General features: G+C 38.5%; 1 protein-coding gene across 1 annotated transcript in view; it reads right to left on the bottom strand.

The window, feature by feature from the left end:
- Nucleotides 1-12,890, bottom strand: part of BRSK2 (BR serine/threonine kinase 2) — a 326,204-nt gene extending 313,314 nt beyond the window's left edge. The window contains 1 exon segment of the mRNA XM_075047051.1: nucleotides 12,488-12,890. Within this exon segment, the coding sequence (XP_074903152.1) occupies nucleotides 12,488-12,581 (94 nt within the window). The 5' untranslated portion in view covers nucleotides 12,582-12,890.
- Between the last annotated feature and the right edge of the window lie 400 nt (nucleotides 12,891-13,290).

Here is a 13,290-nt window from a genome sequence, read left to right as displayed (position 1 = left end):
TTTGAATTTAATCTGCTTGCAGTATTATTCCACTTTGTGCTCTAATTTGCTTGAATATTCACCGCAGAGGAGATGTATTCCTAGGCTGCTCTTAACTAGAACACTGCCAGAGGTCTGCCTCTGCTGCCATCAACGAGGAGCTTGCTCATGGGTCAAACTCCCCTCTCAGATAAACTTGAGCAAGGCCTTTAAGTCACTAGGACTGCATAGATGTAACTGAGTGGGGAATTTGACAAAGTAATGTCTTCAGCGCAATCAGGAAACAACCAGAAGCAAAAGAGATGTGATTTCACAAATATGACCAATGAAATAAACCACAGACCCAGAAGAAAAGCAGCATGGGACAAAACCCAGCAACACCAGGACAGATCTTTCTTTGTTGTCGATGACTACTGATTTTAATCAAGCTTTACTGGTTTATAGGAGTGGGAAGTTTGGAAAAAAAGTGTAAATTTTACTAGTTTGAACAGCTAACGAAAAACTGTTTAAGGCTGGTACTTGCAAAGTATAAGGAATCTTAAAAGCTGTGCCACTCATAGCCATGTCTTTTCAACAAAACAAATCCCCTCGTTTAATAGGGCTATAGCGCTTGTGTCATTGCCAAGTTCTAATATAATACTTGGCTTTGTCTTTGGTGACGATTTTGTACAGACAGGCATTGCAAACACACAAACAGCTCTCAGTCTTCCTCTCAGCTTTCTGCAGGAAAGGACTACTTCAAATACTGCCACTGTACTGAAATGGATACATAGAGGAAATACAGAGAGGGCTCCCTTCTTCCCACACTCCCCAATCACTGAGTTCAGCTTGCAAACAGAAAGGACCAAGTTCTAGCCTCCATCCTCCCTGCTTTGCACTGCTCCAGCAGCAGAAAGTAGGCAGGAATCCAGCCTACAAAGCTGACTGGGGATTCCCCCAGCATTAAGGAATCACAATGTGGTTTACCACCACTTTTTCCTCTTAACTTTGGTGCAAGAGTCTTAACTAAATTGAGGGCAATATCTGAAGAGTAGCTGTATTCCAGCAATCCCAATCTGCCATAGCAACATCTCATGGCCTTCAAAACCAAATGCAGATTAGAGAAGCTGTGCTGTTTAGGACAGCTTTGCTTTAGCCTGATTTCTTAAGGAAACAAAATTTAAATGTTCAGGCAGCCTGTCTGCAATTCCCCCATAACATGAGAGTAAATTAGCAAGTTTCAACCAAGTTTGAAAGAGCAAGGGAAGTCTCTAAGATTCTACAAATTTCATGGAAAGTGCTGAATGGGGGGGGGGGGGGGGGGGGAGATTCAAACAATTGCTCCCACAATGGAAAGAGTAATTGTGATTTAATCTTTAATGTATTCCAAAAGAAAGAAAAAAAGATGGACAGGCAGCAGAGAGAGCTCCAAATGAGCCATAAACAGTCTTCACCTAGCCCAAGAGACAAGGGACAGAGAGAGAAAGGAAGAGGAGGAGGAAAATATGGGGTACAAAACTGGACAAAACAGAGCTCCTTAGTTTCACAGTTAACTGAAAAAGTTATGGTTTGGTTGCACAGGATAACACAAAATAGCAGAAGAGTTGAAGTTGGAAGTGATCTCTGGAGATCATCTAGTCCAACACCCTTAGTCAAAGCAGAGTCAACTAGAGCAGGCTGCTCAAGGCTGTGTCTAGTCTGGTTTTGAATATATGCAAGGATGGAGACTTCCAAATATCTCTAGGCAACCTGTGTCAGGTTCAACCCACCCTCACAGTGGAGAAGCTTCTTCTCATATTTAAATGGAACATACTATACACACACAAAGGCCCAAGTAAGATTAGTGCCTTAGCATGAAAGGGATTATATGCAGATTATGTAACACAAATTATCTTTCCTCTTAGTTCACAACCTAGGCAAGACACATGAAATGTGGAAGAAAAAAACATATTTAACAGAAAATAATTCTCCAAGGACACACAGTGCATCAGGGTTAATTGCCCAAAGACAATGCATCTGTATAAGAAGTGGGAGTAAACCATAGAAGTACCTTATTTTTCAGTCTACCATGACCATACAGTTTTAAAAAAAAATAAATCTTTAACAATAACAAATGCTTATTTAGAGATAGGCTATTTTCTTGCTTAAAGTATTTCTACCAGCTCTTCTAGCAGTAACCATTAACCTATTTAAACAGGGCTGAAATGATAAAGGGGCTGAGTCTCAGAACTGTAACATGCCCCAAAGTTTTCTCAGAATACCATCCTAAAGTCTTCATTAATTTACTATAGGAGATTGCAGCTGTAGAAAGAACCAAATACCTGTCTAGCATACTCTAGATTAGGATGCCAATCCTTGAACCAGTTTCCAGTTTGAAGAGCCAAGGTAACTTTGAAGTTTAAAACAAACAAACAAACAAACAAAACCAACAAACAAAAAAAAAACCCCAAAAACAAAAAACCAAACCAAACACAAAAAAAACAAACACAAAAAAAACCACAAAAAACACAAAACCCCCCCAAAACCCGAACAAAACCAAAAAAAAACCCAAAGAAACAAAACCCACAAAAAACCACACCCAAAACAAAACAAAACCAAACAAAAAAACACAAAAAAACCACAAAACCAAAAAACCCCCCCAAAAACAAAAAAACACAAAAAACACAAAAAAACCACACAAAAAACAAAAACAAAAAAACCCACAAAAAACAAAAACAAAAAAACCCACAAAAAACAAAAACAAAAAAACCACAAAAAACAAAAACAAAAAAGCCCCAAAAACCAAAAGAACAAAAAAACCAAACAATAAAAAAAACACCACCCCCCAAAGCCCCCCAAACAACAACAAAAAGAACTAAAAACAAAAAAAATGAACTAAAAAAAACAACAAAAAAAGACCCCACCAAACCAAAAAACAGATGACCAGAACTTCAAAAGGAAAACCATAGACCAATCCCGTACCTGCTGACAGCAGGTCATCTCAATGCGACAGCCAAGCCACCCATCATTTACAACCTGAAAATACAACGAGAGCTTTGGTCTAGAATACTGGGAAAGATGAAGAGATTCCAATAAGGTAAAAAACTAGGACTCAAATCCATTACTTAATCTTAGGGATAGGTCACAGTTATTAAAAGGAATTCACACAGTCATTGAATGAAACTTACCCAGGGCAAATGGCTGGCATGATGAGTAACCCAACCCTCAGCTGGCAAACAGTCAGCAAAAGACATGAGAAATTTTTAAACATCCCACACAGTGCATTTCATACCACAAGGATTTGTAATCTTAAGTCTTCTTTTCCTACTTAAACTTATGCTTTAATTCAAATGCAATAAAACAGTAGTCTTAGCAAAGTCTTGTGCTAGCTTAGCTCAGACTTTATCAGAGCAGGACATTGCTTTTAAAATAAAATTTAAAAAAAGGAAATCGTACATCAGCAGCTCATGTTTAGCTGCAAATATGTTATTGCTGGTCCCTCTTCCTCATAAATTATATTACCATAGGGTGGATGAGCCAACATTATGAACCTGGGCTACAGTGTACCTCATCCTGGACCAAAGCAACAGAACAATCAGTTTTCCAAGAAAAGCATCTGTGTAGAAATCTAGTGTGTACACTGCTACGACACATAAAGTAATTAAGAAAAAGAGTGAAAGGCGATAAAGAGCCAAGCAATTCCATCAGCATTCCCTGGTGGGTCACTATGAAGACCTGGTACATTCTCATCGGCAGCTGAAGGACTGCTGTTCAACCTTTGGCAGACTGAAACTTAATCATTCTAAGAGTAGGCTTTAGACAGACAGTAGGAAATTAACACATTTTTGGTCCAGACCAGTTTGCTTCTCCCAGAAACCAGCTCCTCCATTATTTTTGTTCCAGTCAATAGTGCTTTTAATAGCTAAATGACAAGGGCAGTGTGCTTATGGCACGTTAAGGATGAACACACAAAGGAATGACACTGCAAAAGCAGAGCTAGTAATGTAGACATTATTAAAAAAATATACATTATCACACTGATTCCCCCCCCCATTAAGCATACACTGCAACAGATAACAAATCAAAGCTGCAAGAGCCTCAGGATATAAAAAGAGTATGTTGTTTTGTAAGTAGAAGCAGGCAGTCAGAAAAGCACTTACTAAATGGATGTCTGAAAACAGTTTTCCATCATTTTAATTTTTTTTAAATTTTGTTAAAGTTAAGCACTTCACTGGAAATATTATCACGCCTATAATTCCCACATAGTGCTGGAATGCTAAAACAAAAAAGAGATAGTAATGGCACACCTTAAGCCACTTGATGCTGATTTCTCTCCTCAATTCCCCCCTGCACCCTGCATTAACCCATTTACTGTCAGCTGATGTTGCAAATCTTGGTGCAAAGCTTTTACCAACCTTAATTTCCTTTTGCCAGTAACTGGCAAGTTATCTACTTTTTTCCAAACTCCTTAATTATCAAATCACTGATTATCAATGGATGGATGTTAGATAAGAAACTGAAGAACAGCCTGTTATCAATGGTAAGCTACACAAGGAATGGTCCCTTCCAGTCTAACCTCACCCCTTCCACCACACCAAATTAAAAAAGTTTATTTGAACAAGAAATTAAAAAAAATATTTCTTTTCCTCTTAAGTATGCAATAATCTTTATACAAGAAAGCCAGAGTAGGAACAACAGAAGTCTGAAAGGCAGAAACTGCCTGGCACAGTCATGGGGTACAAAACAGTAAGCTCAGCCATTAGAACTTTGTGAAAGAGTTATTTAGGGCAGCTTTAGGGCTACTTTAATTTATGTCAGTTGACGATGATCTCTGTGGCCTTCAGGAAATAATAAAATAATTTCCTCAAAATAAAAATGAGCGAGCTGACAACTCAAGATAAGTATTCTATTCTACCCATTCCAGCACTGAGTAACTACCCATCAGCTATCTGCACCAGCCTGAAGGTTACCCTGCACTACTATGAAGGCAACAGTACCATTTGCAAGAAAACATACCTGGATTTGTTTAAATATGAGCATCATCATTTACCTTCTTTGTTCATATTGCTCTTTATCCTCAGTCTCATGACACACTTCATTTATTATCCTTTAAAAACTGTATCCCAAGGTCATTGCAAAAGAAACAGTATATTCCTGTTTATACAGTCCACAGGACAACAGTGATCTCATAAGCATCTCTGCCACAAACAACGCATTCAAGAAAAAATTGCTTGCAGCTACATCAGTAGCAAGTAATACACTTTTATGAAAGGAACCAATACAATTTCCTCTGTTCCACCTAAATTTCCAATTTTCAAAAGCTATGAAGCAATGAAAAAAATCTTCTGGGTAGATTTTTTCTTCCATGGTTTTAACCGCAATTTTATCAGTAATGTTTCTAGTCTGTAAACAGATTTAAAGGAATTAATAAAAATGTTATACCCCTATTCAAAAGTAAATGTAGAATAAGTCAAATGGAACTGGATGAACACTATTAGTATGCTCTAAAAGTAGGCATTTGAAATTAAGTAAGTTTAGTTTGGTCACGTTTGTGTGCCTTTTAAAAAAAAACCTTTCTGGAAAACCTCTCATCTTCCAGGCAAGGGTGCTTATGCGAATCATACCCAAACTGTCCAGGAAAACTAAATTTTCAGTTTGCACTTGCAAACATTTATGTTGGAAGCGCTCGCACAACTATACAAATAGAACATAATACTCTTATGCAACACATCCAACAGACTACATTCAAGAGTACAGTTCAGATCTTTGAATATTGTTTAAGTGCAACCAATTCGTAAGTGAGGTAAAAACAGTTGGGGAAAGGAGATAAAAATAGTTGTTTGCCAGAAAATCTGAAACAAATAATGGCTTAAAGAAAATCACTCTGCACTTACAGACACTGCAGATGAAGACAGTTCAAGTTCATTAGAACACTATTTACAACAAATTATTCATGTTACTCTACAGATCAGCATGGATGTTTTGCAGTAAAACAGTAGTTTATGCATGAACTGAAAATGGAACAATCTCCTCATATTCCATAAGCAGAACGAACGGCATTATTGACTAGGATTGCTAAACATCTTGGGTTTGTTTAAAACAAAACCAGAAGATATCTGTGGGATATTTCTTAATAGAACAATCCATGACAAACAAAAAAATTCCACCCTTACCTATTTATCATGGGCTTGATGATCTTTCTACCGAAGTCAGCTCAACTTAAAACACTGACTGACTTCACAGGGCAATTCACAGTATCTCGGCATTTGAAGAGGAACACTCCTTGAGCATTCATTTATGACTCTGCCTTTACTCTACCTTCATGGAAATCTATATCCAGGCTTCCACCTCTTCTTATTTTGACTGTTCTCCTATGTGCATAATACATTCCTCATGCAATGTCTCTTACTTCAGAGGGCATTACTTCCAAATTTCTCCTGAAAGCTGGAATTCTTTGACCACCTACATTTGTTCTATATTACCTACCTACTAATTTTGAGGTGGACATTGACATTTATTATCACCATTGCAATTACTGTTTAACTCTCTAAAGTATACAATATTAAAGACTTCCCAAAATATAATGTATGGAGTAAATTTATAGTATACTGAAAAATATTTTATGTTGGAGAATCCAAAACATACACTGGCTGTTCCACTCAATTTACAAAAGGAATTTTAAGAACCCACTTAAAATGCTACATTTGCTCTTTTCATGGAATCACAGGTATTCCAGAGATCAGAAAGAATTCCTCTCAAGAGGTAAATTCCATTGAGAAGCTTTTTTAATTTCTCCAACCTCTCTCATCATTCTAATGCAGTCCTTCCCACTGTAGCAGCACAAAATGACATTACAGCAGTGATGGAAAGTGTAAGAGTGCTTGAGCAGTGCAAGAACTCTATTTGTGAAATCACTGCTTCCGTAGCTCCTGCTGATGTCTGAAACGTAGGTATATATAGTCATATAGTCCTACTCATTTGACGGTACCCAAATTTTAACAAATCTTGGGTAAGAAAGCTTATTGTGCTTTACAAAGAAAAACAATCATTCAGAGCCTGCTCCTGTTTGAACAAGTTCATAATAATTTTGCTACTGATATTGGGGTAGAAGACTAAAGGTGTGCCTTTACAAAGTTTGCAGAAAGATGGAAGCTAAAAATCATTTTCACTGCAGTTGGCAAACAGGATTTTGCTTTAAAAAAAAAAAAAAAGAAAAAAGTGAAAGTCATGAAACGGATATCTGAACTTTGCAGTTCAGACATGCAGCATGGTAATACTAGTTTACTTCAGTCAGTAATGCAGGCAAACAGTACTTCTGAACAATCGGATCAAAGGTATGTAAAGTTAAGAAAGCCCAAATCTCTCAAAACTCATATCCAGTACTTAAAAATCCATTAAGTCTCAGTCCCTATGACATAACCTTTCTTGGTAAAATTTCATTCTTAAGACCTCTGTTGCCCACCGTATTGCTTGCAGTAGTTTATTTCTATGATTACTAATAAACTGTTTAAGTCTTCACAGACTATCATGACAAAGGGTATGGATTCACTGTTTTGAAAGAAACTTTTTTAAGGGAAGTAAAATATATATATGAAAACATTAACAGAATATATACTGGTTTGTTGTTTGTTTGTTTAAAAAGGCCATGGGGGGAACTACAATGATTTCCACCTCTATAGTGATATATTCATCTAAACAGCTAAACGGAATAAAGCTGTACTCTTTAGATTCTTTAGATATTTAGAAAAAATAGCAGTATGAATGAAAAAAGATGTATTTTGTTTAGCCTCCTTACCAAAGGAAACCAGGCTTCTGAGATCACATTGTCTACCAAACACTCCTCGAATAGATCTGAAGCTTGCAATTTCAACCAAATTTGACAGAGGAAAATAAAAGAATTAACAAATTTCAGTTTCTGCTGATGTCATGGAAACAGGTGGTTAAGGCTGTAAAGAAACATCCTGTTTAAGCTCTCACTGAATAAAAGGCTATTAAATACACCAAGACCCAAATTTAATGATTTCTGTTCTTACATAACCCAACATCGTACTGCTGAACACCTCACTGATGGCTCATATGTAACTAACACGTTGTACATCAAAATAGCTGTAATTTGTATGGTATACAATGCAGAAAAGGGACCCCCTACACTTTTTGCAAAGGTTGAATTGTGTGAGTTTCAAGCAGGATTCTTTGTATTGAATGTCTGCAGAACTGGGCTTAAAACAGAATGAAAGGAACAAGACAAAATGGATCAGCAACATTAAATTTTTCATCAAATTTATCTCAAAGTAAATGGGTAACTCCCACTTAGAGACGATGTCTTATTGCTTGTAGACAAAGCAGCATTTTGGAAATTTCAACTAGACATTGAATTGGTGCCATAGCAAACAATGATGCTGAAGCCTATACAGTGACTGTCAAATGAAAACACAAGAAAACCCTCCAAAACACTGAAGCCCTCCACAAGAAATACTTCAGCTCCTCATCTTTGTACTCATTAATAAATACTCACTACAGTCAATCTGAAATACTCTTAAGAATTTCAAGGGTGAAATAAGGGTTAATGAGGCCAAAAGAAACACACGAACAAAGATATCTGTGGAATTAAAAAGAAAAAAACATAAAGCAAAGAATATGCAAGAAGCTGATTTCACACAGAATTAGTGGCAAACAGAGAAAAGCCTCGGTTTGATCTAAAACTAAAACAGTGCTTCATGATCAGGTGTGACTGGGGTTTCTCAAGGCACACTGTTTCCACGTGTGTTACTGTAACATGACACACATCCTTTATTCATTACTGTTAATTACAAGGAAAACCTCCTATAATTAACTGTAGAAGAATGTATCAATGAAACTTGGATAAACCAACCTTTCCCCACACACCTATATATATATAGTAATGATTTTTTACACTGACAATTCTGTAAAATAATTTTTTTGAGTACAATAATTAAGATTATGCTGCTGCTTGTATTCTTGCAAAATCATTCCAACACAGATTCCATGAGCTATTCCTCCAGCTGCAGTAAAGAGGTGCTCTGAATTCAACCTATTACAGAAGCAAACCATCTTACTACAGTACTCAAATTATACATTAAATTTGTATGCTAAATTATTAAAAATAATTTTCCTTCATTCCTCTTATCATTCCCATTACCAGCAAAGAGCTAAGCACAGACATTTTTCAGCACTGCCCCATGTAGCCCTTTTCCAGCTTCTCTGACTAAGAGGCCCTAATCCTCTCTTGTGGCATCAGTCACCCTCAGCAAGCTTGACGCACCAGCACAGAAGGCCACTCAGGACAAATTTTGCATACCCGATTTTGAATTCTAGTCAACACTTTCAACAACAGTTGTTACCCACCAATTTGAACTGAAGGCTTTTCCATGTCAGTTTTGCCCACCCACAGCCAGATGTCACCAGGTTCCACTAATGTCCCACAAACAACAACTGGACCTCTTTGCAGGGACCAGCAGGCTGCTGTTGGTAAACACTTTTTTTCAGCTATTAAGGTGGCAGTCAGTGAGAACTTCACAGAGGAAAAGACAGTGACAGTTCTACTTACCATTAAGCTCTCCCTCCATGGCAGCCTTTCTAAGTCTGCCCTGAACTATGAACCCATGCTCTTTCCCAAAACTCCTTTCTTTTGAGCTCAGTAAAAGCAGGTAAGAGTGATTAATACATTTGTATAATATTAATGTATCTGGGAGCAAAGCTAGACCTGCCTATCTGAAATAACTTTATAGAGTCAAGAATTTTTTATTCAAATAAAAAATGATGGATATGAAGATCACTGCAAAATGGACAGGACTTTGCAACACAACTTACACTTTCTTTCTATTCATTATTACATTTTGCCAGATTTTATTTCTCACTCTTCCCCATCCCCCTGGAAAAAAAAAAAAAAAAAATATTCCAAGCCATTACCTCCTAATCTTCCAAGCTTTAAAGTCAAGCTCTAAGGGAATGATTACAACCCCTACTTTCTTCAGCTGTATGCCACTGCAACCCAAATTCAAAGTTACACACCATGACAACACACTATGGTCAATCAGGCCCTCATACTGCGCTTGTTGTCCTCTCCCTAAAATGCTGCAGGTTGCCTGCTTATCCTCCAAAACAAGCAGGATGAGGACTAGCTACGTACCACACACTGTTCATGCCATTCTGCATGCTCCCAAATGCGATTAGCACAGAAAATGCGAGAAGACCAGAAGGCATCTTTCCATATTTAGCTGTGTATGTTTAATACCGAGTTAGATTTCACCTCAGTGCATTATTCCATTAATCAAGGATGGGTATAGCAAGGAAGACATAGACTGACATCAGCTACTTTTAAGATTTCTCTTCCTCTTCCCCCCACCCCCAGCTTCTATGACACCATGCATTGTGCATTTTATGTGCATTCATGTGTGCAAACAGCAGAGACTTATCTATAAAGATCAGTTATATGGTAAAGCTGCAAAAGGAAACTTTCACCCTTGTCCAGCTGGTTGAATAACTGCAGAGGCCAACAGCAGCAAGACTCTAAATACATCCTCTTCTTCTCCCTCCACCCCCACATCTCTAATCACTTAGGAGGAAGATAGGAAGATTAGCAGAGAGGAAAAAAATAACCAAAGCTGCAGATAACCCTTTAGGACCACAACGTCAGGCTATGAGACATGGAGCAAAAGGTTAATGCAGCTGTATTTTCAGGAATCTCAGACACAATTTTATTTAAAGGGGAGGGAGGGATGCTGAGAAGGTGAGAGACAGAGAAAAAAGGAAATGGTGATGAAGACAAAAATGAATTTGTCATCTACAGCTGGCTCTTTGATCACCTGAAGTATCCAGGAAAGGATTACCAGCAGAAATAGGGCAGTTTCATTACCAATACGCTGCAATTTTTTTGTAGAGTATTTTCATTATCATCATCAGAACAGATTTTAGTAAGAATACAGCTGCAGAAGTAAGGGCTTATTGAGCTATGCGAAGAATAAAGGTGTGAACCAAAACAGTGACAGAGAGCTACCTTTAGCAGCTGATACACTGAAGAGATTTGAAAAAAAATGAAATATAAATAAAAGTCACTTTCACTAGAAGACAATGTCATCTTCATCCATGTCTCTGAACGGTTGCTATGGGGTTGTGAAGAGGAGGGGAAAGATGGGGGGGAGGGGGGTGTTATAATCAATCATCTCAGAAGAGCATTGCTTCTTACAGAGAAAGATCTGGATTTTGACTGTGTCCCCAAGAAAATTGCGGACTGCAGAGCTGCTGCCACGCAGGGCAGCGAGGAAGCAGGCAGAGCAGAGGCAGCAGCTGGGGATGGAAACGCCTATTAAATCCTTTAGACAACAGATGGGCAAAGCTCGGCTGGGTTATAAAAAAAAAAAAAAAAAGATACACCACAATGCATCATGTTTTATTGTCCCACCATAATGAACAACACTTAACACCCACATGCCCAAAGAAGCCCCCCTATGGCTGATCTTCCCCTTTCCCTAAATTATAATCTCGAGTCTCAATCCACTTTTGGGGGGCTCCCAACCCAACGAATTTGCCACATGCCATTGCTTATTGCACCTGTTACTAAAAAAAAAAAAAATTAAATAAGGAGAACATTTGGGCTTCTTTTTAAGGGTTTTTCTTCCAATTAATGCTCCCCTGCCCTTGAAGTGAATATACTATCCAAGCAAGCAACAGTAAGTCCAGATCTTGAACGCATTTAGGGGATCTAATTATGTCATGTAGGGCAGAAGCACCTGCTCTCTGCTAATTCCCTCCACTCGGTTTCCTCCTTTTAATATTTCTTACCATTGTTCCATTCAGGAAAAGCTGCTGGGGGCGAGTTTCATAAACAAGCTTTAAGAAAAATAATTAAATAACCTCCCCTCCCCCCCAAATCCCTCCTACAAAAACACAGCATAACCAGAATTAATTCTGCTACCAATCCTCTATTTTTCTTTTATTTCAGACCCTACCCACAAAAACCACCAGCCCATCCATCCATATTTGCTAAATACCCACAGCAGTCAGTGCCACAGACATACTGTACATATTTCCACCCCCCCAACTGCACCTTAAGGACTACACCCTTTTCAATCATGATGTCATGAAATACTGCTGGTGACTCCCCCACTACCACCACCACCTCCTCCTCGGTACTACAGGCTGTGAACCTTTCATTTCAATATAATTTGATTAAAAAGAAAATGCTCCTAAGTAGGGCAGTGAAGAAATTGATGTGAAAATTCACCACCAGCAGATCACCTATTTTTTCCTCTGCATGCACTCTGGCTGTCATCAGAACAACACCCATTAGCAGGAGTAATGAACATAAAGCACCCTGGGCTTTTTTTTTTCCTTTTCTTTTTAAAGGAAAAAAGAAAAGAAAGATTTAAAATGAAAACTGAATAAATAAAGGCAAAAATCCCCTATGAATATTACCTCCACTAAAACAGCATATGGGAAAACCTGAACCCTCAAATATCCCATCCCCAACACCTCACTGGCTGCTAGAGCACCTTCCCCCTAGCGCCTATGCTGCTGTAAAAGAACCAACCTGTCTGTCCTTTTCCTAGGGTTTTCTCCAAACGATAGGGTCCAACATATTGTGCATGTTGAGCTCCGCTGCCTTCTTTCCCTGTTGATGTCATTTCTACCTGGATCTGTAATTCTGCAATGTGTATGTGCTGATGAGCTGGAATTTCTCCCTCTGCAGTTCTTTAAATTCCCACTTTGCAGCTGTGCAAGCAAAGCACTCTTTTTCTTTGCTTTAGTCCACTCGGTTGCGGATTTTTCTCTTCTTCCTCTTTCTTTCCTCTCTCTCTCACGTGTGCGTTTTCTCGCTGGGTCTGCCTGGGACGCTGATGGACGAAGGAGTTATTTTAATGTTCAAAGAGGGGGATCTACGATCCAAGCCCAAGGAGCATGATGCTGGTGATCCGAGCTCCGCACGCCTTGTTCTCTCTAGGAGCTGTTCAAGGGAGAGCCAGAGCTAGAGCAGCGGAAGAGCTGGGGCCCGCAGCTGAGACTGACATTAAAAGCAGCCAATCCCCGCGTCTCCTATCTCCTTCTCCCCTCCTCCTTCCACTACCTTTTCTTTTCCATCAGCAGCAGTTACTGCCTCTGCCTGCTACAGAGCATCATGATCAATGGTAACAGCAAACACCTAAGTTTATCAGTCTATTGATAAGGCACAATTAAATATAGTTTAGCATGTATATTATTTTAAGTCCCAAACACACACTTTTTTTCCCCTTCTGAATTATACTCCACTAATGCAGCTGTACTTCCAGAGTATTAAAAGAAAGGCTGAGATTGTGGCAGGAATTAGGGGAAAAAAACCATACTTCTGAAAATGAG

The sequence above is a fragment of the Buteo buteo genome, chromosome 16, assembly GCF_964188355.1.
Source record: "Buteo buteo chromosome 16, bButBut1.hap1.1, whole genome shotgun sequence".
Taxonomy (NCBI): domain Eukaryota; kingdom Metazoa; phylum Chordata; class Aves; order Accipitriformes; family Accipitridae; genus Buteo; species Buteo buteo.
This window is presented reverse-complemented; position numbering and strand designations above follow the sequence as displayed.